Source organism: Neopsephotus bourkii, unplaced genomic scaffold (genome assembly GCF_033783945.1).
Source record: "Neopsephotus bourkii isolate Nb327-2 ecotype Australia unplaced genomic scaffold, CSIRO-AGI_Nbou_v1 NB_1423, whole genome shotgun sequence".
In the NCBI taxonomy this organism is placed as follows: Eukaryota; Metazoa; Chordata; class Aves; order Psittaciformes; family Psittacidae; genus Neopsephotus; species Neopsephotus bourkii.
Genome location: NW_026901900.1, coordinates 6431433 through 6457565, shown reverse-complemented (window position 1 = coordinate 6457565; position 26133 = coordinate 6431433). Strand labels below are relative to the sequence as shown.

At 36.7% G+C, this 26133-nt stretch overlaps 1 protein-coding gene across 2 annotated transcripts in view; it reads right to left on the bottom strand.

The window, feature by feature from the left end:
• Window positions 1-26133, bottom strand: part of SEMA3A (semaphorin 3A) — a 170416-nt gene that overhangs the window by 19777 nt on the left and 124506 nt on the right. For both annotated transcript variants that reach the window (XM_061368180.1, XM_061368181.1), the window contains 7 exons: window positions 18460-18602; window positions 17210-17324; window positions 17047-17116; window positions 15873-16017; window positions 9775-9994; window positions 4451-4542; window positions 514-555 (listed from right to left, as the gene is read on the bottom strand). In XM_061368180.1, coding sequence (XP_061224164.1) covers window positions 514-555; window positions 4451-4542; window positions 9775-9994; window positions 15873-16017; window positions 17047-17116; window positions 17210-17324; window positions 18460-18602 — 827 coding nt within the window. The remainder of the gene's footprint in view (window positions 1-513; window positions 556-4450; window positions 4543-9774; window positions 9995-15872; window positions 16018-17046; window positions 17117-17209; window positions 17325-18459; window positions 18603-26133) is intronic.

Here is a 26133-nt window from a genome sequence, read left to right as displayed (position 1 = left end):
ATCACTGAATGGAAAGACCATGGAAAATTTGGAATAAATCAGACCTACCCTCTTTGTTAAAGTCGAATGGTGAACTCAGAGGAATGTAATGGGCATCGGACAGAAAGAGAGAACATCTCATTTCCAGTCTTTGTTTCCACTATCTGCATTTTGTACAAGACGATTGCTACAGAGACCAGAATTAGTCCCATTAAAACAAGGTATCAATTCTGGCCACTCCTGAACAATTTTTCTGCCCTGAGAACATTCCATAATGTGGAACTTATTATTTTCTTAACCGAGAGCATCCAGACAGCTGGTTAGTTTGTGTTTAGTTTCCACCTTACCAGCAAGTAACATGAACTAAACTTTCTCTGCATGTCACATTTTCCTGAGAAACTAGTGATGTTTATGTAAAGGGATGTGATGCTGCTGCTGTAATTAATATGTCTCCACTCACTGCCAAGTTACTGTCTCTAAAAGACAGAGACCAGTAAATATTTAAAAGTGATTTAAAGTTTGTGCACATAGTACCTGTTTTGTGGAAATCTTCATTGCTGAAATAACAGTGGGTTCCTATGGGGAAATGAAAAAAAAAGTGTTAAAATATAAAATGAGCTTTATAAACATAACAATTCTGCTAGAATGCTATTTTCCTAACCTAGAAACTGCAATTAAACTAGACGCTCCTTAGTAACAGTGTTTCTTGTTGTCTTTGGCAGTAGAAAATTTTCTAGCTCTAAGTGAATTAGAATGCATGTACATATCCAGGTGCATCTTTGATTGCTTTGTTGATTGTGGACAGACCATTTTCCATGATTATTACAGTTTCATTATGATTATTTTGTTACTAATTTCACATCTTGAAATTAATTGCTACACTTTGTATTAAAACTACATTTAAAGAACCTGCCAGGTAATATGAGATTAATAGTGGTTGTAACAAAATACATAGATACTATATATTAAAAGTGGTAAAATTGAAATAAGCAACACGTTTTAACTATATCAAGATAAAAAACCCACTTGTACAAAATTTTATTCATAAGAGCAAGCCTTCTTCCCAAGTATAATCCTATTGACTGGACCACACCATTCATATACCAAGAAGTTACTTGTATTGGCAGAGCACAAAACCAAAACAGGCAAGAGGTTATTTGCACCCTGGAACACCCATTATTTAATCAACCAAATGGGTCACTAGGAGAGTTATTGTCCTCTGAGCTAAGTCTACACTTAATTAACTTAGCAAGCAGCTGTCAAACCAATACCTACTTTCTTATATGAGAAGCTGTAGGAAATATGTAACAAAATTAATATATTTAGATCTGATTAAAGGACTGTTACACTCTTTAGTCCCAGCTGCTTGAATGTATTTTAATCCTGAGAGTAAAAGTGGCATAATTCAGTTACAAAGTGTGCACGTCAACACTATATGAACTTTATTCTATCAAAAAAATCTGCTATTGATCCCACACATCATACTTTTGGTTATGTACATTAATAAAGTCCTTATTAATCTTTTACACTTGTGTATCTTTCAGGTTGCTTACCCTGAGATAATTTGATATGGGTCAGTGGATGTTAAGCATGTGGACTTGCCTTTACAAATGGGTTAATAGAACTTAGAACAGAAAGCATCAATTAAGTGTAACATTTGAAGGAAAATTGAACTCATTAGTTTGTTTGCTCAGCTGTTCAGAGAAATATGGCACAAATGGGGTTTAAAGAGGCATTTGTTATCAATGTAACCGATATGGAAGACTGTTCTGTGGAATTATAAAGGTATTGTATTCAGCACATTGCAGTTTAAGCATCAAAACACATTGTTCATGATGCACACAAACACTTCAGTAATTAAGGAAAATTTACATTTCCTTAAGGTACGTGTAAAATCTGTTGCAAGTTCCCTATTGAAAGATCCACATAGAATCATAGAATCATAGAATAGTTAGGGTTGGAAAGGACCTTAAGATCATCAAGTTCCAATCACCCTGCCATGGGCAGGGACAACTTGCTCTAAACCATATTACCCAAGGCCTCGTCCAACCTAGCCTTGAACACTGCCAGGGATGAAGCATTCACAACCTCCCTGGATAACCCATTCCAGTACCTCACTACCCTAACAGGAAAGAATTTCCTTCTTATATCCAATCTAAACTTCCCCTGTTTAAGTTTTAACCCATTACCGCTTGTCTTACCAGTACAGTCCCTAATGAAGAGTCCATCCCCAGCATCCCTATAGGCCCTCTTCAGATACTGGAAGGCTGCTATGAGGTGTCCATGCAGCCTTCTCTTCTCCAGGCTGAACAGCCCCAACTTTCTCAGCCGATCTTCATATGGGAGGTGCTCCACTCCCCTGATCATTCTCGTGGCCCTCCTCTGGACTTGTTCCAACAGATCCATGTCCTTTTTATGTTGAGGACACCAGAACTGTACACAATACTCCAAGTGAGGTCTCACAAGAGCAGAATAAAGGGGCAGGATCACCTCCTTCAACCTGCTGGTCACACTCCTTTTGATGCAGCCCAGGATATGGTTGGCTTTCTGGGCTGCAAGCGCAAAATGAAGCTCGCTCATGTTCATTTTCTCATTGACCAGCACCCCAAGTCCTTCTCCGCAGGGCTGCTCTGAATCTCTTCTCTGCCCAGCCTGTAGCTGTGTCTGGGATTGCCCCGACCCAGGTGTAGGACCTTGCACTTGGCATGGTTAAACTTCATGAGGTTGGCATCAGCCGACCTCACAAGCCTGTCAAGGTCTGTCTGGATGGCACTCCTTCCCTCCAGCGTATCAACCGAACCACACAGCTGGGTGTCATCGGCAAAATTGCTGAGGGCGCACTCAATCCCACTGTCCATGTCACATCTTATGCACACAAATGCTGCTTATTCTACTGAAGTACATTAATGCCCTCTTTAATGCTTAAATACATGCCAAAGGAGATAAATGAGCATCAAGTAAATCAGAACACCAAAACCTTTTTGTGTAATGAATAAATACACATGTAAAGTAAAACATCAGATTTGAGTTTGTCATTAACCATGCTACTTCTGTAAAGTCTTTCTGAAATAAAACTTTTACTCCATTTATTTTCTTTCGTTCACTTTTAGATTTCTCTGATCTTCAGCTTGGCAATTCTACTTGATTCAGGGAAGATACTCATACTAACAACTGCCAAATTACCCTGGATTAATGTAACAACTTCTGCATGTATAAGAAAAGAAAAAAAGCTGGGAGCCAGAAATTATTTGTCTCATTATCTCCTCATAGTTTCTACTTTTTTTTTTTTTTGTTGTTAATAAGAGTACAAAAAGCCCTAAACCCAGCAACAATCAGGAAGAAAAAACCCTACATTTCTGTCCTCAAACCCCCCATGGTTTGCAGAAACAGATCTGTTTTTCAGTGGTATCTGGCACCCAAACCAGTGCTTTCTGTATGAGATTGATGTCAGTTAAGGCAAGACTGCCCATAATAAAAATAATATTAAAAAAAATAATAAAAAGATATATAAGCTCCGTTTAGATATGTTGTGCCTGTTCAGAAACCAGGGGCAAAGGAATGCCAATTGAGTGTGATGAGGACATGCTGGCTGGGCCCTTGGGGCAGGCTGGAGGCAAAGTCCTTGTCAGAACATCTAGAGTCCCATAGGACATGGGACTCTCCAAGCATACAAGCATCATCTTCACACTGTCAGATTAACCTCATATTCCCAGTTAGGTATCAACCCACCAAAAGCCTGGAGCCTGTGAAATGGTGCCATAAAACAGCACTGACAAGAAAAAAGTAATGTGGGGAATGTAAGTGATTCGTTGCTGTGTACAAAACACAAGAGATCCCTGGGTTCTGTCTGGAAAGTGTTTGAAAGGTTTACTCAGCTTCGACTTGCAGGAGTGCCTATGGGATGCCTTACTTTTTAGGTGGCTCAGATAGGAAAAATGGAAGAGATTGATTTTCACAAAAAGGTATTTATGATGTCTTGTGTCAAACCATGAAAATGAGACCCTAAGGTCATGGAAACACAGAATATTAAGCATAAGAAATATGTGCAGATCACTATTTTTCTTAAATTATCTTCCTAGTTACATTATGCTCATAGTTGGAATAGTGTTAAGAGTTGATGCTACTATGAAATTTGTGTATTGCATAACCCTGGGAGAAAACAGACAGGCATTATTCCCAGACTTGCACAGATACATATTTAACTACAGCATGTAACAGCTCTAAGATTCAGAGATACTAATTTACTTTTAAAATCACAAAACAAGAGCCCAGAATGGTGTTTCTTTTATCATTAAACTCCAGCTAGCACTGGAAGTTTCAAGGTTTATTTTGACTAGTGTCTGGATCTCTAAATGACAAGCTAATTAGAGCGGTATGCCAGGCCATTCCTTGGCTAGACTGCAAGAAGTTTAGTTTGCAGCTGTCCACAGAGAAATCTATAACCTGACACTTGAAATTTAGATGCACTTACCCGAAAGACTGTCATTTCTTCCAGCAAAACTTCTTCTAATTCATGCCAAGTCTCCTTAGGTATGGAAACCACTTTAAGAACTGTTCCAACATCTTGAGGAGGAAAGAAAAGAAAAAGGAAACCAAAAGTTTTCAGGTGCTTAAGACGCATACTTCAGTTTCAGAGAAGCCAGAGTTCCTCGTAGCATGTAATTATTTCATGTATCAAGATTACGAAGCTGCATATCTTCAAGCAATTGCTCAAAATACAAACTGCTATTTAAAATAACCTAGAAAAACACTGAATTTCAGCACGCCATTTCACTGAAGTCTTTCAACTATGAAAATGCAGCAAAGAAGATAAACACTACTATAGTTATTAAAGAATGAAAAGGACTGAAATACCATTTAACTGACAATATAAAATGACAGATGTTTCAGTCATTTAACTAAGGAAAGAAATGCACTAAATTTACCCAGGCATGTTTTATTGTCCATTTTGAATATGATGTTTGTCATTCTTAAAATGCACATGAGGATGCTGTCAGAAGGCTCAGTATGGATATAGAAACATCTGGACAAATGTTGTTAGACAGATGTAGCTGTTAGATCTCTTAAGTACATGAGATCTTCCTCATGTCAAACAAAGTGCCAAAGATGTATAAGCCCCTTAAGGCATCTATATTTCTCTCTGTGTTAGATAATGGTCTTTGCTCAGGGGTAAAAAGCAATATAACTTGTATCTTCTCTTTAGAAATAGATGTGCGCCAGCATTTTAATACTGTATCCATTTACATTCTTGGAGTTTCGCAATTGTCTTTAACACTAACAAGGCCAACATTTGAAAATCCAGAGCTGCAGCCTTTGGTTTTATGAACATGGTTGAGACATAAAACCATCTCTGTTTTACAGCTTCTGCATCTGTGATTTGTTTGTTTCCATGAACAGAATTTTCAGGGAACAAAAACAAAGCAAAAAAAAAAAAAAAAAAAAAAAAAAAAAAGGAAAGATTTCCAGGCTGGTACACATCACTCCAGACACTCTGAAATGGAAACATTTTCTGTATGTGACTTTTCTTTTTAGCCAGCCAAGTGTAGTGCCATGTAAACCTATCATAGGAATAACAACTATGTCCCTGAAGACTTTTCAAGTTGCACATTCTACAGTAGGAAAATATAAGGCATTTTAAATGAATAAAATCCTCAACATAACAGAACTATGAATGCCAACATTCTCAAAACAACACTGATTACACAAAATCAGAACATGTTTTGTGCATATATATATTCGTGTGTTAGTTAAAACTTCCGATTAAAAAGATGACAACGCACCACTTCTGTATTGAAAATACATATAAAATTCGAGCAAATAGATTCCACAGGTTGAAAAAGCTATTGATTTCATGAGAAAATTCTTGTATTTCGACTTAATTACATGAATTTTTATTAAAATATTCTAGAAATCCTAGAATATCATGTAGAACTGAGATTTTTCATTTTCCTATCTGCTCTTCTCTAAGCAGATGTTGGTTTCTTAGTACATACTTTTGAAAGTTTAGAAATAGGTAATTTTTTTCCCCCATGAAATATGTACTTCATTGCTTTCTTTCATTTCATTTCATTTAATTTAATTTAATTTCATTTCATTATTTCATTTCATTTCATTTCATTTCATTTCATTTCATTTCATTATTTCATTCAATTTCAGTCACAAATTCATTCATAGATTCTTTTTAAAAGGAAAAAACATTTTTTTTTCTAAAAATACATAAAGAAAAACACAACTTTTTATCTAGGGTGCTACATCTACAACCTCAACTAGTAAATTATACTAGATAAGTGTTCTTGGAAGTGGTTTTCATTATGGTTACTGCTACTAACTGAATATATTTAATTCAACGAATATTGAGACCAATACTGAGCAAATGCAATATAAACTTTAAACCAAGATGAAAAAAAAAATTTCACATTTCTACAACAGAGTAATTCAGAACAACAGGTAATTTAACATTAGTTATATTTGTAAGTTAATGGATGAGTTCATTTCCTTAATTATCATGGTAATTTGATGACTCTGGTTTTGAGGAAAATGCATGCTATGGGTAAAAGAAGAGAATTGTTATCGAATAAATATAACAGTGTAGCTACGTGTCATGGTTGTGTTCTCTGTTGGACTATGCCCTCAGTTACAATGCATCAAATGCATTGAAAATTCCTGAAATAAAAGGGGATTGATAAAACAGCACAAGGGAAACTGTGGAGCCTGATCACAGCCTCATCAGACTTAAGCTCCCTACACAGCGTTGTTTCAACATAAGGTCTGACTTTGAAGTGGATCCTGCAACAATTACAGTTGCTTGATGCTCCAGAAAGCCTCTGAGGTCAAAGATACACTGTGTTAATCACTACAGTGACTCTGGTCAGGCCACAGGTACCAAAGTGGGGCTTTATCTGAGTTCTAGATCAATTTTTACAGAGTAGTATTTCAAACAATTTCACACAAATGGAATCGGGCTTCTCCTTTAGGATCAATAGGCTCTGCTCAGTAAGATAAGATTACCATTATCAATTTGCTTTACTGACAGATGTACTTTGACTGTGCAAATGATCCCAAACATCAGACACTCAGGATATGCATTAAGTGCATATCTTAAATCCTGTTTTTTTCCTGATACAATTTCAAGCATGCTGATATAATTTTATTTCCATTGTGAAACACACTGGTACAATCACAGTGGGAAAGAAACTGCTCAGCTAAAGGTTTCACCCACAGGAAAGGAAAATGTGACCACATTACATGGCTATTAATTATTCTGTGTTCAATTATCATCAGTCATTCAATGGAAAGGAGAAGAAAAAAGTGTTCTTCAACATAGTGAAGTTCAGCAGCATGTGGGAATAATGTAGATTGGTGCAAAAGCCATGAGAAAATACAGAGAAATATATCTAATCTGATGGGACAGACATGCACAGAAAAATCTAGTCATACCCCACAGGTTCTGTTTCTGTCGTAGGTTCAGATCATGAAGTGGAAAACTAGACTGCAACTAGCGTTACTAATCTGCTCCCCCACTTGTTCTTTTCTTGGGGAATATGTAATACACACTGATTGTTTATCTGTTTCTGGTTCCTTTGACTTTGACCAGCCAGCTCAGTGCAGCTTGCTGGCAGAAGGCAGGCAGGGCCTCAGTTCTGCTTCTTTTCCTTTCCCATGTATGGAAGATGCCCCTTTCTCATTCTGAAAGCTGCCATGAAGATAGTGAGCTCAGGGGAGCACAGAGCATCTTTGGTGCTCCTGTTCCAAGCATTAAGTGTTGTAGTGCCTATTCTTGTTCCATGAGAGTATAACCTCCTGCTGCAAAAGGAACAGTTTCTATGGACAAAAGTAATATGTCAAAAAATAATAACACACACTTACAAAGCTGGGGTTTTGGTGCTGAAATCTCCTTTGGCAAGTGCAAGTAATAATCTTTCAATAATTTTCTTACATTTCCTGGGCACAACTATCAGCAATGTTGGATGGGTTCCAGAGCAGTTACCACACACCTGAATATTAGTGGTTACAGGAACTGAGTGCCTAAATTCCCAGCTCAAGGGTAAGAGCTAAGTATCATTGAAGCTCTTTCATAGAGATAGCTTGCCTTACTAATTTAGATGAGAAACACTATACATAATGATATCTAAAAGCTATAGACCAGGTTAAAGCAAGTCTTCCTGTACTGTCCTAAACCAGACAGGAACTTCTGCATAACTATTCACCTTAATCCAATAGAGGTCTTGAAGAAAGTACAGTGAATCTCTCTCTGGAAGTACTTATCTCATTCCCTTGTAGAAACCAATGCATCTTAGACTGAATGCCTAACTTTGGTAAGATAAACGGCATCTCTTGTGCTCAAGAAATCAGGTCCTTATGTTTGTTCAGCACCATACTCTGGACGCTGAAGGGCTTTTTCCCTCACGTTGCAGACAAGGAGATTATTGCCATTATTTTTTTTTCTGGGCTGAAGCAAGTCATAGAAGACTTGTTGAAAGGCACAAAACACTCAACTGTAGACGGCACTGAAGTCTCCAATGTGTGATGGAAAATATATATGTTGTGTAAAAAAAACATATAAAACTACTTTTCAATGTTTTATGGAAGAACATATTGTAGCACTAGTATCTAATAACTCAGTTTGCATCTTTAAAGAGCTGGAATTATTTCTGCAGAGCTGCATTTCCTGCAGTAAATGTTCTGAATTGCTATGCATGCACTGTGTTTGGTACACAAAGCTTCGTCAGCTCTCAGTTTAGTCATAATATAATTGAGGCATCAACATGAAAGATTTCTTGAGATTTATTTCTTTGGAAATCTGACTCCAGGTCTAGAGTACCAGAACGGTACTTAAAGCAAGTAAAAAAAAATTGGAGTGTTATAAGACAGACAGGCAGGCATATATTTGGCCCAAAGCTGAAAAGAGACAGTGGGGTTTTGGTTTGATTTGTTTTGACTTCATGATGCCAATGTCTAATTACTAGCATTTATGTTCAATAGAAGTTTTAAGTACTTTTATTCAACGTAACTGAAACACCAGACAACTAATGGGAAATCTTCAAACATGAAGAAGCAGATCCACCAGCTGCCAATCAGCATAGCCTGAGGCCACTAAAACTACTCTGAAGCCACTGCATGCCAGCTGATTTCTGGTCACTATTATTTCTCATTATTACCTTTCTGGAGCAAAATGTCTTTTCTGAGTGCATATTTCCACTCTTATGAAATGCCCAATCTGTGTGATTCTGCAAAAGCTTTGGAAAGGATGTTATGTTTCTATTTGAGTATCAGTGCTTCTTAAAACATTTTGTGTGTGCTAGTTATCTTCATCTTAAGTAAAATGATGCACTCTTCTGGCATAAGAGCTGGGCATCTTAAGGCAATACCTGAAATACTTGAAAAGTACACAAGACATTTCCCGTACCTGGCTGCTTGCCTCATTTGTGTTAATACTTCTTATGCTGCACTTCAAAATGGGTACCTCAAAAGACTCATTTTAATACTAAATTGTAATTAATGAGGCAAGATATTTCTAATAAAATTCCCTAATAACAGTAGCTGAAAAGAGAGTGGTTTGATCTTAATTCAGTTGGCAAAGCTCCTAAAGAACTGAGCTGTGCAGGCCACAGCCTGAACCTGTAACAGTGAATAGATATAAGACCTCCCCACATGCACAGTTTTGAATCTCACCCCAAATTTTCATAGGTATACAGCATTCTGCCTGTGTTCTTTCCTTAAGAGTAAGAAATTTTATCTGCTCTATGTGTCCATAATGCCTGGAGGAACATACAGTGTAGATTCAAGACTTCTCACCTGTGCCGATGAACATGACATCATATTGGCCATCTTCTGCATCTACTCGATCTACTACTATCTGTGTGAACTGGTAATCCACATCTGTTTTGATCATGATTGGACGGTTGTTGATAGGGAATACCGGGTTGTACATGGCTGGATGACTTCTTGCAAATGTTATAACTTCATCAGGAAGGTCCTTGGTGGAATCAAAGCCTCCAAATGTTTTACTGGGGCACTGGAAATAAAAAAGGAAATATATTTCATTTTATTTATCAAACACTAGAAACATATTAGAAATCAATTTCATTACAAACATCCCACTTAACGCAGTCTACAATCAAATATGAAAGGGCATCTAAATGTGCCATGACAGACGGCAAAAGTTTATTATGTCAATAAAAGTATATTTTTTTTTTCATTTGGATTTAAATCAATATAATCAACACAATGTAATTATCCTTATACATAATTTTTCTTACTCCTATGCAGTGCAAAAGAATTTTCAGTCATTTAATGATTAATATTAGTCTTTAACTGGTAGAAGGAACAAATCCTGAAATATCTAAAATTATTCAACATAAGACATGCAATTTCAATATTTAGCTATGCATACAACACAAAATTAATCAATTATGCCACCATCTTATTTCAAAGTATTGTCTTCAGAAGTTGACTGGAAGTCAATTCCTATCTGAGGAATCAAATACTTTACTGCTGGGAAAATTCCCTGTTCTACTGACTTCTCAAACTCCTGCTTGTCTCAACAAGCCTGTGTCAGCCACGTAGACCCAATAACATAGAACCACAGATTACCAGGTTGGAAGGGACCTCAAGGGTCATCTGGTCCAACCTTTCATAGATCCTGTTAACATTAAATCAAATCAAATGAGTCATGCCCTAAACCTATATCCTTTGTCTCCACTGATTCTAAAGAAAGCCCCCTGTAAATGTTGCTGATGATACTGTCTGTGTGAACAATTAGGTGACGAGTCTTGCTAAAGAACTGAAATACCTCCTCACTGTTCTGTAATGCACAACATCCCTGTGGAATCAATCTGGTCCCCATGAGGTAATACCGTAAAAAGTGCCTTTGCTCTTCACATTTTACTCATATGCTCCCAATGTGAGCAAACAATAGAGACTGAAAAGGGAAGAAGAGGTAAGACCACAGCTTTGGTAGCCACAAGGGTATTCCTCCATTTTCACCTATCACATTTCCCTCAGAGACTGGAGGACTGTGGCTAATCACCACCATTTTCCCACATCTCTTCTGTAAAACAGGTGTTTCTTGAACAGTTAGAAGCTACTTTAACATAGGTATTAGCAGTGTGCTAGTAACATTGAATATATGAAGAAAATGAGTTACAATGGCATTAAATCACTAGTTCAAAGATACTCAGGAAAGAACTTGGTGTACCACACACCTAATTTGTTCATACACCTATTGAAGACATGTAAAACTCTGAAACCCAGTTTACAAGATGTTGTGGCTTTTGAACCTGAAATATAAACAGTTGGTGTTAAAATAACCTAGATAATTTGCCCTTTATATCCATGCATACAGTATCTTCCAATTAAATTAAAAACCTAGAGGACAACATCTTATTAATCAAGAATCCAGACCTTGAAGGATGCTCAGCAGAAGAAATCGTCTTTGCTATCACCTTGATCCAAATATTAATAATTCATCAGAACTGAAATTAAAAAATCAATGTTGTCAAAAGGAGTAGTTGTTATGCTCAGCAAAGGGATGTTTCCAGCATGGACATATAAAGGGTAAATTCTCCCTTTCTGGCATATTTGTTAGAAAATTTGCGCATTCTTTTCCATTACATGGTACGGAATGAAGAAAGGGAGGGAAGGAGAATATTTGATTACAGCATGTGGAGCAGACTAAGCGGAAAGCAAGTTAGCGATCAGCTTTATTGTGACAACATTTTCCAGCCTTTTATTATTCTATGTTCTTACTCTTTTGTACAGAAATATTACAAAGAGAAAAGCAGACAGGCTATTTATAAACATTGCCCAAACATTTGTACGTCTAAATTTAAAATTTTACACTTCAATTTGAAGTTTGCTTTAGATCTTGATTAATATTCTAACTACAGTTCAATACTAATTACTCAGATTAATCAGATAATGATTAATTAAATAATTCATATAAAGTGTTTTAAGTATAATAATCACTACACAAAAACTAAGTATTGTTAATTGCAGCTGGACAAACATTAAAAAAACGATTAAATGAATATTCATTTCAATTTTTAGTAAATGAATTTCAGCTGTGTTCCAACTGCTTGAATATTTACTTTCTGGCTTATTAGAACAAAGGCTTTTACTTGCCGCAAGGTTGACCAAGATATATTTTACGCAGAAAAATCATAACACTAGAATTAGTGTCATAATTCTGTGTTTAAATTAGAACCCCAATTTTGAGAGCCAGATTACTCCTTGGATCCCCTGCTTTTCTGAGAATAAAAAAAAATATAGCAACTTTGTGTCTTTACCTCTAAAGTTTAAAGTGCATTGCCTGGACCAGGCTATGGCTCAGATTCATCCCACCCCACTTTAGGAAACTGAGTAAGATGAAATCAAACTCCCCCTCTTTTCAGTTGAGTGAAATGAGCAGCACCAGTAGGTGAGATTTAGTCCATCAATAGTCTGAATTGCTTGCAGAGGAATCTCAACTCACATGAGCCATACAGGATCATAGAACCATTAAGGCTGGAAGGGACCACTGAAAGTTGTGAAGTCAGAGAACAGGATGGAGCAGAGTGGAGAGGGGCAAAGCAGAACAGAACTTGCCAGACCAGATGAGATGAGACAAGACAAAATAAGACAAGACTAGACGAGTAGACTAGGCTAGACTGGACTAGTTGTCCTGAAGAGGACAGTGCTGCCATGTTTACTTATTTTACAATTACAAAACCAGGAAATACAACAAAGATATCATCCTTGATGCTAATGACAGGCCTGGTTTTGGTATCAGTGGGCCTAGGCCAAGCTAACCCGCAAGGTGCTTCATCAGAACTCATGATTATATACCTCATTAATCCCATTGGTAGCAAAGAAATAAATAGAAAGATTTCAGGTGCCAAAAGATAGGCATAAATGCAAATATCCTGAAAAGTTTCAGAGAAATAAGGTTGATCCTGTATTCAAGTAGAGTCAAAGAACTTGTGCATTTAACATCCACCCACTTCGTATTCTTCATCTCCAGTGCGCTGTCAGGGGTTTTGATCAGTCAGGAGGAGGTAACTATGCTATCCCCTCATTGGCCTATTAGGGAATTTGACATAAGTCAATAGCTACAATTTGGTAGGAACAGAGAATTCTTTGCTCATAACTGAAGATAGACTCTTGTTACCATGAAGCAGAGAAAGCCTGAGCTCTGTAGCTAAATTCACAGAAAGTCAGATACAAATTCAGAATGAAATCCTCTCCTCCCAAATATTGTTAAAAGGTTAAAAAAAAAACCCACATAACCAAACAGCAATGAAAAAAAAAAACAACAAACAAAACAACTGGAAAAAACCCAAACCCCAACCAAACCAAACAAACTCCAAGTCCCATGGATCTTAAAGGAAAAATCCTGGCAACTTCTTTGCTAAAAATGAAGCTGATGTAGAATTATGTACAAAGTTTTCTGACTTGTCAAAAGAACCAAAAACTTTCCTTTTCTTTACTCATACTGGGCAAGTCACCAGATGCTCAAGAAGTTTACTGGCTCCTCACCTATTAAATACCTCAGATAATTCAGCACTGCTTAACTGCAGTACAATCTGGAACTGATTCACTGTAAGAAGCTCAGGTTTTGTTTTCCCTTCCCTTTCCCCATTTCTTGGAAAAGGAAGCCACAAGTCTGACATCTAAAGGAGCTTAAAAAACTAAACAGGATTTCAAAGCCATTGAAAATGCATCCAAATTTTTACAAAACAGCTCTCATTTTAAAATTCAGTTTTATACTACTGGTTAGGATTTTAGCAACTGCAAGGAAAAAAAAATCATCTTTTTCAAAATGGTGTATGCCAGGATTAAAGTCACTGGTGGTGGGCTAGAAGAACCTGATGACCTCAGCCTCACATGACTTACAGTGGCATTGCCTCTTGCACTACATGATGTGACTGCAGGGCTACATAGAATAGTATAGTTAGGGATCACATTTGCACTTAGGCAAGAAAAATGTTACAATGAAATCTGACCATCTTCGCACTTTCTTTGTGATCTTAGTATGTTATGGTGAAATTATAAGCATAAAATCCATTCTGAGAGGGTGGCAAGGCAAAAAGTATATGTAACTTAACTGCATTTCCCTACTTTGGCAAAAGATATGCTGGCTTAGGTCACTCAGCCACTTAGGGACTAGATTTGAGTCCCAGCTTTTCTGCTAGTTCTCAGAAATTTCCCATTCATTACTTCTCCCATTTGGATTTCAGTTCAAGACCCTCAGACAAGTCTTGAGGTAACCCAGAGGTTCTGAAGCAGGCAGAGAGGTACGCTGCCATCCTCTAGGGCAAGCATTTGAGTTGTGAACTCAGAATTTCAGTAACAGAGTTGTGTCTAATCTCTGCTGAAGAATGAATGTAACAGAGCCACTGCATAGCAGTCAGTTATCTCAGTCTGTTTCCATAACAGAAATATGTAACATTCTTCTTTGTCTGTAGTTTTACATAGTATCTATTATTTGCTTTTTTGTCTGGAAAGGTCAATCAATACTGGAATCAAAGAGGAATATAAATAAACAGAATAATAAACACTAATTTATTCAGTCTGTCAGACAGAAAAGATGATGATATTAGCTTTACAAACAATACAAAAAATTCTACCCGTTCACATTTTCCATGGGGATGTAAACCAATGCAACTTATAAATAAACTTCTGACATATCAGCATTAACTATAGTAATTAAAAAAAAGAAGTTCAGCATCAAATGAGAAATGAAACCTCTCTTATGTTGCAGAGCTTGTATTTTAACTCTGGAAAAAGTCAGGAATCCCTTTAGCAGTTGTCAGAGGGAGTGAGGAGCACTGGGTAATCTGGCTGCCAGGGAGACACTGCTTTCTTCTACTTAAGAAATCATTCTCATTTGGCTAAGCATATACATCCTCTAAGTGTTGGAGATCAGTTGAAAGATCAGGTTGAAAGAACAATTTCAAAACATACCAACAGAAGTAGAAAACCCAATGATTTAAAAGAAGAGATCTAAATTATTCCTAGGTTTGTTTTTTTTTTTTTTTTTTTTTGTGGTTTATATTTATGGGGTTTTTTAAATAAATATTATAAACATATATTTCTTGCATTTACATCTTTATATGCATACATGTATATATATATTTAATCTTCAGCAATCCTATTTCAAAACTTAAATGGGACAAGCTGATTTACGCTTGTTAAGGAGCTACCCCAATGTATACAATTAATGCTTTTTTCACAGATATCCCATCTTCTTAGACTACTAATCTGCTAATTTCAGCAGCTGTGAAACATTTCTAAAATGTTATATCAGTTGGGAATTGTAAATATGGATGTCTTAGATGGACTGATATTTTAGTCTTTCACAAACTAGAAACAGAAAAATGGGTAGAAGCACAGATTTCCTAAAATGCCAGTGGAACTTAGAAATTACTGTAGTCACTCTGTCATCCATTGCAGAAATATCTGTCTTACTGCATTAGATTTAATGTCAAGAACAATTGAAAGTTTCTTAACAGCCAGGCAGATGCTCTGTTTTCTGTTCATTCTCACTAAGAATGGCTTAGCAAATATTTGGAACAAAGACAAATTCCAAGAAAAGGATAATGCAGAGCAATTTATTAAACATATGACTTTCAGTAATGTTCAACCTTCAGTAATGTTCTCCAGCCATTGCACAAACTTCTGCTGAAGTTGTTAATATGAATGCCAAAACTGAAATCCAAATGAAGTTGTTATTGCAGTTTCATACTTAACAAGAAAACCAGTACATTTTGGATCTGGAGGAACTGTTGGCTTTCCCTTCTGCCATCCTACCCATTTCATCACTTTTTCAGTTTCTTTCATGGATTTCAGCTCAAGGACCATAAAATGTATAATGATTTTCCTTTTGAGATTGCTGCATTTCTTACGATACTTACAGTTCCTGGTCGTGGATATGGCACTCGCCCTTGGTAGGGAACCCACTGGTAGTTTGGACCATCTCGGTGGGTGTAGGGACCAAGAAATACCCTCCTGACATCAGTCATACTGTACATACACACAGCTGACCCCTTGAAGATATTACTAAAAATAAGGAAAGAAGAAATCAAATCAGGTTCTTTAAATTATCAGCTGGTTTAATGGAGTGGAAGCCACATGGGAATAGCAGCTTGTTTGCTTCCTAATTTATTACATGTGCTGGTTATCAAAACTTTGACATGCTCTCAGAGCAATCCTAACTCACCTCCTGTGAAGGTTCAGCATAACTGATACAATCTCTCAGACATTTTCCAAAGTAGATGGCTGCTATTCCAAAACTCCCAATTTCAGTGAAATTCAACAGGGCTGTCCCAAGAGGACTATTCAGTTCTTTCCTACACTTCACATTTGTTCACTTGTCTTAGCAGCCTCTTCCGTCATTTGGGCAGCACACACAAACTTCAGTGTTGTTTCTTACCTTGAGGTTTCTTACAGAAGACAGTAAGGAGTTGTAAATCTCTCTCTTCCATGCCTGGTTATCACTAGAAACATTCTTTCTGTTTAAAAACTAAAACTTTTGTCCTTCACAGATAATCGTGGCAATGCAACAACTATGCCAACCTTCCTCAGGCCAGAGTTACAAGTATAGTTTTGTTCTTGGTGAAAGCATAATGAAGCCAAAACACTCGAGTCACAGTTACACGTGATTCAATCACAGAACTTCTGAAAGATCATTAAACTTTCCAGATTTCAGCAATATTTTTTACTAATATCTCTGTGAGTAGCCAATTACTCACAACAGATTTTCTATTTTACCCTGCCCCCAAGCAAGCATATTTATGCTTGTGCTTTTCCAGGTCTGTGTGGAAAGGGCTACAAATTCTGATCCCCACTGTAAAAGCCAATTCAACAGCAAGAACAGCCTGAGAAACTGATAGTCTTTGTGATTACTAGCTTCAGAGTGTTGATGTACATTGTTCATAAGAAACTTAATTAATTACTCCTTACTCCCACTGACTTCTCAGTTCAAAGGTTAAGAAAATTCTGTTTCTTAAAAAAAAATTTAACAAAAAGACCTCTTTAGAACAAGCAGCTACCCAAGTTTCCATGCAAGTAAAATGATACGTTCTGTACCTGGAAGTTGTAAACACTCCATAGACTACTGGATTTTTAGGGTCTTTTGAGTTCATTAGGAACACATCCTCTGTAACAAAAACAAGAGATGGAAAACTAAGTTCAATACATATGTATAATACTTGAAAACATTTCTGTATTCAAAGCCATTTCTGCCACTTACGTAATTCATCAAAGTGTGTGTCAATGCCATTGGGTCCTGGCACAGAACAAATCAGACGTGCTTTGAGGAAAGTTGTCCATTTGTTTACAAGGCTTCTGTGTCCACCAAAGTCATTCTAATAACAAAATCATTTTGCATGAATATCTAGGAACAGTCTTTGTTTCAACTATCCACAGAGTACAGAGAAAATACAGTAAATAACTACAAGATGCCACTTATATATAAAAAAAATCACCTTCTACATATAAAAGCATTATTTTGTTGTCAAAGACACTAATTCTGAATTACTTCAATTCTATGTTGTACTGTGACATATTTCATAGTAGCACATAATAAAAAAAAAATAATTAAAGGCAAACCTAAACTTCTTTATATACTATAACACATACAGCCAGGCAGAATATTTTGCTCCAGAGCAACCAGGCTGCCAGATCTTGGTAAAGCTGAAGGGGTTTATTATGCCTAACTGGTAGCAACAAAGTAGAAATGCCAGGCAACAAAGTACGTCAAAATGCCAGAACAGTCGGATCAGTTGTATAGCTGCAAAACTTATGAATAAAGTGCCCCAAGGAGTCCATACTTACGGGTAATTGTTTTTCAAGCAGCTACCTCTGATTTTGAGGATATAAATGGAAATTGTGCTTATGGATTAACATGAAATTTTACTGTACACATCGTAGTTGCCAAAGCTACAACACTGATTAATATAATTTCATTTGTAGAAATCTTTTCAGAAGTCTGTCAGAAAAATATCTGGATGCTTATCAGTGTGGATGAGTGATTCAATCTGCAGTCATTAAGGATCTTCTGAATGGTTGCCCATTTCTAAAATTTACCTTAAACGACTGTTTCATTAAATCTTCCTTTGCCTCTATTTTAAGGATTTTTCACTAATGTGGGAATGAAAAGGTATTAACATTCCTTCAAAAAGTAAATTCTTCAAATGCTTTTTGCCTACTTGGAAGTATCACATTTCCTGCAAAAGATTTTCTCTTTTGCAGAAACATTCTAAGACTCAGAAGATGCCTATGACTTCTTAACCAAAAAATCATAGTTTGTGAAACTTCCCCAAACAGAAAAATAGTGAATAATGTATCTTTGAGTATTTTTCATCTGGAATGATCTCTGCTTTAGCCCAGTGCCAATGTCAATACTGAATACAATATGGGAAAGAAAATAGAGTTACTAAAATCACTTGCAAAACGTCCTACAAGTGTTTTCAATCTCACATGAAGAAATCATAATTTTACCTTGCAGATCTGCCCTATTCTGGCATGAGTGGCTTTTCCAGTGTGCTCTCCATCAATTGCATTTTCACGGAAGAAGAAATAGATTTTGTCATCTTCTGGATTGTCACTCTCTGGTATCAGGTGAGCACTAATAAATCTAGGATCTGAGAAGACAATGCCATCGTGCACGTTATTACTTCATGAACTGAGTCACTTGCCTTCCTTACATAAACAAATTGTGATTTTGCTTCCCAAGAATCAATCTTTGCATCAAATGGCAAATATAGCTATGTTAGGTACAACACCACCCATTAACATGACAGGTTTTACATTCCTCTTATCTTTAATACAGAAAGGTGTTTTCTACAGATATTTAATGAACAAAGATCTTAACTTTGTTATTGGAGCTATTAAACATTAATGAAATCTCTTTACAAATGGTTGTATATCATTACAGCATGGATTCCTAATTCCAAGAATTTATCACTGACATTTGTTTCCTTGGATGTTTTGACTTTTCTGTATGTGTTACATATAAAATGAATTATTGAGATAAATGTAATATTCCTAACTTTAGCAATAATGATAAATCTATAAATAATGTTGCATCTAGAAAAGTATTAATATGCTACTGTAAAAAAAATAAAGTTTTGATTGATATTGTCTACTTCTACAATATGATAGCCCAAGCCCTAATATTTTTCTCCTGTTTTCAGAACAAGAGGTAACGGGTTAAAACTTAAAGAGGGGAAGTTTAGATTGGCTATAAGGAGGAAGCTCTTTATACTGTGAGGGTGGTGAGGCATTGGAATGGGCTGCCCAAAGAAGTTGTGAATGCTCCATCCCTGGTGGTGTTCAAGGCCAGGTTGGACAAAGCCATGGGTGACATGGCTTAGTGTGAGGTGTCCCAGTCCATGGCAGGGGTGCTGGAACTAGATGATCTTAAGGTCCTTTCCAACCCTAACTGTTCTATGATTCTATGATTTCTTAGTTTCTATTCAAATTGTTGAAATACTTTGTCTTGTCACAGACAACCCTTATTTCTTGACAATTAAGAGTTACATTACTTGGTGATAAAGACTATACATCAACAAATGAAAATACATAAAATGCAGGCATACTGATCAGTTACGTAAAAAATGGTGGAACAAAGTTTTAGGAGAGAATTCTATAGAAATTGTAACAGCAAATTTATACCAGTGGTAAATCAGGCTCATCACTGTATTTTACAGAGATACTTCAGATGGTAGATTTCACTATATCTAGAAAAAGAAGACATATCCAACAGATTTACCAATATGCTTTATAACTATTTTATGTCCTGATGGGATAATTAACTGTGAACTATATTTAACTACTCAGAGTCCTGTTCCTATGTGAAATTATAAGCTATTTTAGTGTTGTGCATTAACATCATTTCAGTGTATGTTTATTGCCATATAGTCACAGAAATAATGAACTGTACTTTGTTTTACCAGTTTGCTCTAGCTGTCCTGTGAAACCCACTGCCTTACTAAGGATGGCAGTGTTTGTAAGCAATGTATCTTGATATATGCATGTATATGTTTAGATGTTTCTATTATATGAGTATGTCCTGCATAAGTTTGTGTGTGTGTATATATATATTCTCATGTACGTTGTGTATATATATATTCTCCTTTACTGCCTCTGTGTGTGTATGTATATATATATACAGTACATGAGAATGACCATACTGCCTTAGACCAAGGTTTATTTAGATCAATATACAAACTTAACATTGTCCAGAAGTAATAATTTGGGGTAAAGAAAGAATATAGTAAGTAGAATAACACTTTCCCAGAATGATCTCCTTTCCTCCAACTATTTTCAGTGTAACTGGTTGCTTTCTATGTGCATAGTAATTCTCAAGAGGTTTTTCATCCAGGTACCAGTGTAGACTTTTCTTGAACTCATACACATTTCCAGCATTCAGAGTGTCCTTTTGGAATTTGTTCCTCACATACACAATCTAATGAAGTAAAACTTCTGATCTTGTGTTTTGAACATCAATCTTACTAACTTCAGTTGGTGCCTCTTAATTCCTGTATTGGAAATACCCCCAGTGCTCAAGATGTGGATGAATTGTGCTCTTATACAAGGGCTACAGCAATGCGCTTTGTTGAATTATCTGTTCTTTTTTTACTAGTTCCAAACATTTAATATGGATTTGACAATTCCCAAGCAGTAATCTGAAATTTTCATGGAACTTTATGTGCCATGACCCCAGAACCTCACTTTTCATAGGTAATGCTCAGTCCACAGCCCATCATTTAATATGTGAAGATAGGCATGCTTTCCTCATGTTTTTTTCCCTGCAATTTATCACATCATTCATCACGAATAATTTAATTTTCCTTTTGATTACTCAGCTATCCAGTTGCATAGATCTTTTTGTAATTTTTCACAGTCTTCCTTAGTCTCACTATACTGAATAACTTAGTATTGTGTGAAAAATGTTCTCATCCTTCTGCTCAACCTCTTTTACAGGTTATTTATGAACACATTGAACAACACAGATTACAGACCAGATCTCTGTGGAACTGTGTCTGCTACTGGTGTCTATTAAAATAAATCTTTTTAGACATCTGAAAACATCAAACATCTGTAAACAGCTTAAGCTTTCCACCTCAAACCCCAGTACCTTAAGCTACTAAATTTGCTTCCTTTCTTTTTAGCATGCCTTCAAGTTACAGTGATAGATGGCTCAAGATAAATAGTATCTAGACTACATTGTACCATGGTAAATAACTATTATTTTAAATGTGATCTATGAGCTTTGAGTGCAGCTGGTATCACATGAAATTCACCGCTACAGTGTAAAATTTTGCATTGCAGCCTGTGGAAGAATACATCAGAGAAAGAGGATACCCACTAGTAGACACTTTTCTGGGCTACTGGGTGTGGAGAATCTCTTGTGTGAATACACTGGATTTATATATTAAGGACCTACTGAAAAGGGTAGAATAAAAAACATCAACCAAAACCTGAATACGTTCTCAAATGGTTGAATGATTAATGTCTAGCACAATGGGTTTTGTAAATCACAAGGTATCAAGTTCTAAAATTAATCACTGTATTATCAGGCATCAAAAAATCTAACTTTACACTGGCCTATGATGATACTGTGTGGAGTCCCTTTTGAGTCAATAATATTGCTAGTATAGTATGGGTTATATAAACTTGCCCTCGGTTAGCATATTATTATTCTTTTCTCTCCCTCTCATAATTTTGGAGGTGAACCTAGAAACAGTAAGACAGTCTCGTATTGAAGCAGGACTGATGCAAGAATGATGGAAAAAAATGTTTAAGAAATTGCTAATACTTATTTTGAATAATTCTGTCAGAGCGGTAGCAGAGGACAGGGGTGTGAGGAAGGCAAATATAACACCACAGCCAGGAGGCATATGAACATGTTTTGTGTAAGTTTTTTACCAGTGCTACTCTGGGATGAACTCAGATTTTAGTTAGTGATTAGTAAACCTAACTGAGTCCTTGAAAATAAAGCAGTCACAAAGCCTTATATTAGAACACATCCACTGTATGTTACGGAACAGTTTCTTTTGAGTAACACTGGTGTTGCTTCATGAGCAAATTCAGGCTCTTTCACCATCTGATTAAATCGATATGTTTCAGTCAATAAAATAGAGGTTCTTCATGTTATAGGGCCCTTGCTCTTGTTACCTAGGTTTTTTCCCTCTCCAATATAACAGATCTGTGTTTATGCAATGAAGCAAATGAAAGAAGAACAGCCTACATGTGTTCTGTTGCATATAGAAATAGATACATTTCTGTTTGGAATGAATATAATGGTCATAAAAGCAACAACATAATTATATGTGTGGAGAGAGGGAGAGAAATGTGGTTTGTAGGTTATGAAGCTAAGAAGTGGGTGGTGTGAACTAGTGATCTGTAGCGTGTTCTTTATTGTTTCATTAGCAGAGGAGCTGTTTGACTTGCCCGAGGCTTGATACACACTTGCATTTAACTCCAGGGCTTCAAGCCTTGCTTACAACTGTTTAGGGTCATGATGAATCAATCAGCCAGATGGCCGGCAGTCACGCAACACAGCCCTCTCCATGGACTTTGTAGCATTTTCTTATTGCTCTTGTTTGTGGAAGGGGGAGTTGTTGTCCACAGACGACAGACTTCTCCTTGATGCTCCTAATTGCTCACCCATGCAGCAGAAGAAAGAATGTCCTCCATGAATGTGTATGTACAAGTATTGAGACTTCCCTGCCTTACCCTGCAAAATTAAACAGGTTTGATATCAAGGGGTCCCCATGGGAAGTTTAAAGTAAGTCTGTCAGGGTTGACCTATTTCATACATTCAACATAGCCACAAAAGAAGTGTTGGAATGAACTTCAAGCAAGTTTTACTAAATGGAAAGTGGGACCTTGATCCAAACCCACTGCTGACAACTGTAAATGTTGGAGCACTGCAGCTGGTGTGGATAGATAGGTGTTTCTACCTTCAGCTGTGAAGCACTCAGAAATGCTGTTACAACAGTACAACGCTTTCTTATTTAAAAGCAGTCTTGCATTGGATAAAAGTCCAAAAATAATGTTTTGGGAAAATGGATTTAAGAAATAATGTGACAGCAAGTATTTTGCAATGATTCATTGCTTTTTAAAAACCCCACAAGCAGGCAATGTGGAAGGGTGCTTTAAAAAACAGCATACATCAAACAAACATGTCTGAAACATGTTTAAGCATGATCAAAGGAGAAACAAAGACACAGCATAAACATGATCAAAATAAAATTACAGCTAAAAACACTTCTCTGATCTTGCAGCCAATGTGAACAAGCTAAAAATAAAAACTTAAGATCTTTATTTAAAACAATCACCCTCAAGAAGCAAATCATTAAAGCACACACCTTTTTCAGTCTCCTTTTTCCAGGAGACTTGGCTGTGGGGCTATTTCTCAGATCCCACATGACACTTTTGTAGCACCACTTTTTGTGTGCCCTCCTGCAATTACCAGCTCTGCAGACATTTCATTGGCAGCAGCCCATTAAACTGTCCTTCATGAGAAATCTGGCTCTTTACGAAAACAACACCTTGGTCCATCTGCCTCTATGATTTATATGCCATTGTTTGCTTAGTTAAGTAATGGAAACATGTTTTGCTTGTCTCAGCACTTGAGGTGGAGAAAAAGCTAAGGAAAATCGATCCGCATTGGGTCTTTTACAAATGTTACTCTTTAGCAGCAACCACACATACATACTCCAATAGAAACAATAAAAGACAGAAATTGGATTTCTAACTGAATTGTATTAGCATTTTAATGAGGATCTATAAACTTGGAGGCACAGAAATTACCTTTAGCTGTCAAGAGTGAGTAAGCTGAAGGAACAGAAGCTGGGGTCATCTCTTCATCACTTGACAGAAGCCAAAGGGCAGTTCTCTCAGGAAATGTTTTGTAAAGAGCATGAACTGGATGCCCCTATTATTGCATATTTATGGTCAAAATGACTAATTTATCAGTTCACATCAAGAAAATTCTAGGAAACCAGGGAAATTTTATGCTCAGTAAAACTGCGATTGTTATAATTTAATGAAAAGTACTGGAGGGTGAGTGGGGCCTTGAGGAGAGGCACAAGAATAGGCAAGCTGAAATAAAAAAATTAACAACAGAACTAGCTACTCAGGACTTCATAACTACACACAGTGCCTGTCCACCGAGACCCAGCACAGAGAGCCAAGCACTGTCCGCATAATATCTGAATTTGCCACCACAGTGAGCACTACCACCCACAGAGAGGAGGACTTGCAACACCGGTCACAAATGCGCACAGTAGAGCTGTCTACCATGGGCACACTTAGCAAGGTCAGAAGAGGAAAAAGCTTTTAAAGTATGGTGATGAGAAAGCGAAGGTGGTTTGTGGTTTTACACACTCAATGTAGTTTACAAAACACCAAAGCTTTCAGTGGTGTTCTTGCAAAATCCCTTCATTTTGATTCTTAAGCTTTCACATCTTTCTTGTTGCTGATGACTCAGGCAAACATAGTGGAGCACTCATGCATCCACTACTTGCAGTGAAGCTTCTCAGTAACACAGATGGCATCAGACCACATCCTCAAGCTGGGAACGCTCTTTGCGCAAGGGGTAACTTGTGGCTATTCTGGAGCTAATATAAGGGTTCTGTGGTAACTTACCAACAGATGCTGACATGGATAGTAGGACCAGGGACAGACCACAGAGCATGGATGTGATGCAAAGACACTTTTCAAAACTGTAGATAGGCAGAGGAGTGTGGCACATAGGCCATGCGTGATTGAGATGTGAGCAGCTACCGCAAGATAAGAAGCCCCGCGGTCACTCATTGATGCTGCAATGGAAATTCTCAACAGAAAGAGTTTTATAGGCTGATGATTTTTATCATGCAGTTTATCTTTGAATCAAACCAGACAGATGCTGAGGAACGATGATCTTAGAATAATGTGTTAGCTATGACAATTTCTCCTTAGAAGTCATATCTTAAGTGTTTTTTAATTTTTCAAAGACTAATAAAGGCAATTTTGGTGACATAATCAGATTATAATATGGGCTAACAAGTTGAAGGTTTAGATAAGACTTCTTGCAATTTCAATTGCATACATTCAAAACTCTGTTTCAGAACTTTTTTCAGAACTAAGGAAACATCTCTTTAGAATCTACCTGTTAAGTTTCAGTGGTGGCTTGCTCTGAATTTTGTTGTGACATAAAGAGATTACAGATTTTCAAGGGTAAAAGGATTAAAAATAATATCACCAGATTGCTCTTCCATCATTTCACGACACGGACGCAGCAGCAACAGAACATGCAAAAAGGCAGACATTAAAAAAAGACGCAGAATGCTTTTACAAATGTAAATTCCTCTACATCACAGTGTTATATTTACATATACAGCAATGAGAATCGTCATGGCTTTTCAGTGTTCTGACATAGTGTCACCTATGGATCATTCTCATTGTGAGAGATGTCAAATCTGAATCAAGTGGTGGCTGTTTTTAACGAACTGCTGATTTATAGTTGGCCCTCTGCCTAGGAGGTATGAGTATACAAGTACGCAAGTCTCTGAGTATTTCTTGTGAGGAACATTTTAGCTCTCACAGGAAGGAGAAGGGCAAAAATGTTGATCCCTGATGCAATTATCAGTTTCTGAAGTCTTTGTTCTAAAGAGACAACAATAGTTTTGATTCCCTGTAATGACTAATTATAAGGTGAAGAAAAGTTCAGTAAAATTATAGCTTAATTCTCAATGTAAATTAGATTTCTCACAAAACAATGCTTATGGTCTATCCACCCTATTTAATTTAAAAGAGGTGATTATTATCTCTTTACAAAACAACAACCAAAATTAACACCTTTTTTCCATTGATGACTATGTTTTAAGGTGTTGCATATCTATCAACACAATTAATTTTAAATTGATTTACTTGTCCCTCAGAGAGAATAATTGGGCAACTGAGAAAACTAGTGGCCCTCCCAAACCAGAAAGTTTACAACATACTGTCTCTGTTTAGAAACACTTAAATCTCAGTTTTCTGCATTTCGTAACCTATCTGAAGCAAAAGCTAATGACAGCTCCAGCTAAGAGCCTATTTCTCCTTCTCTGGGTCATTTATCTGAAGTTTTGACATTGATGTTTGGAAATGAAAACACTGGAAAGCCTGTGCCTTAACTGTAAC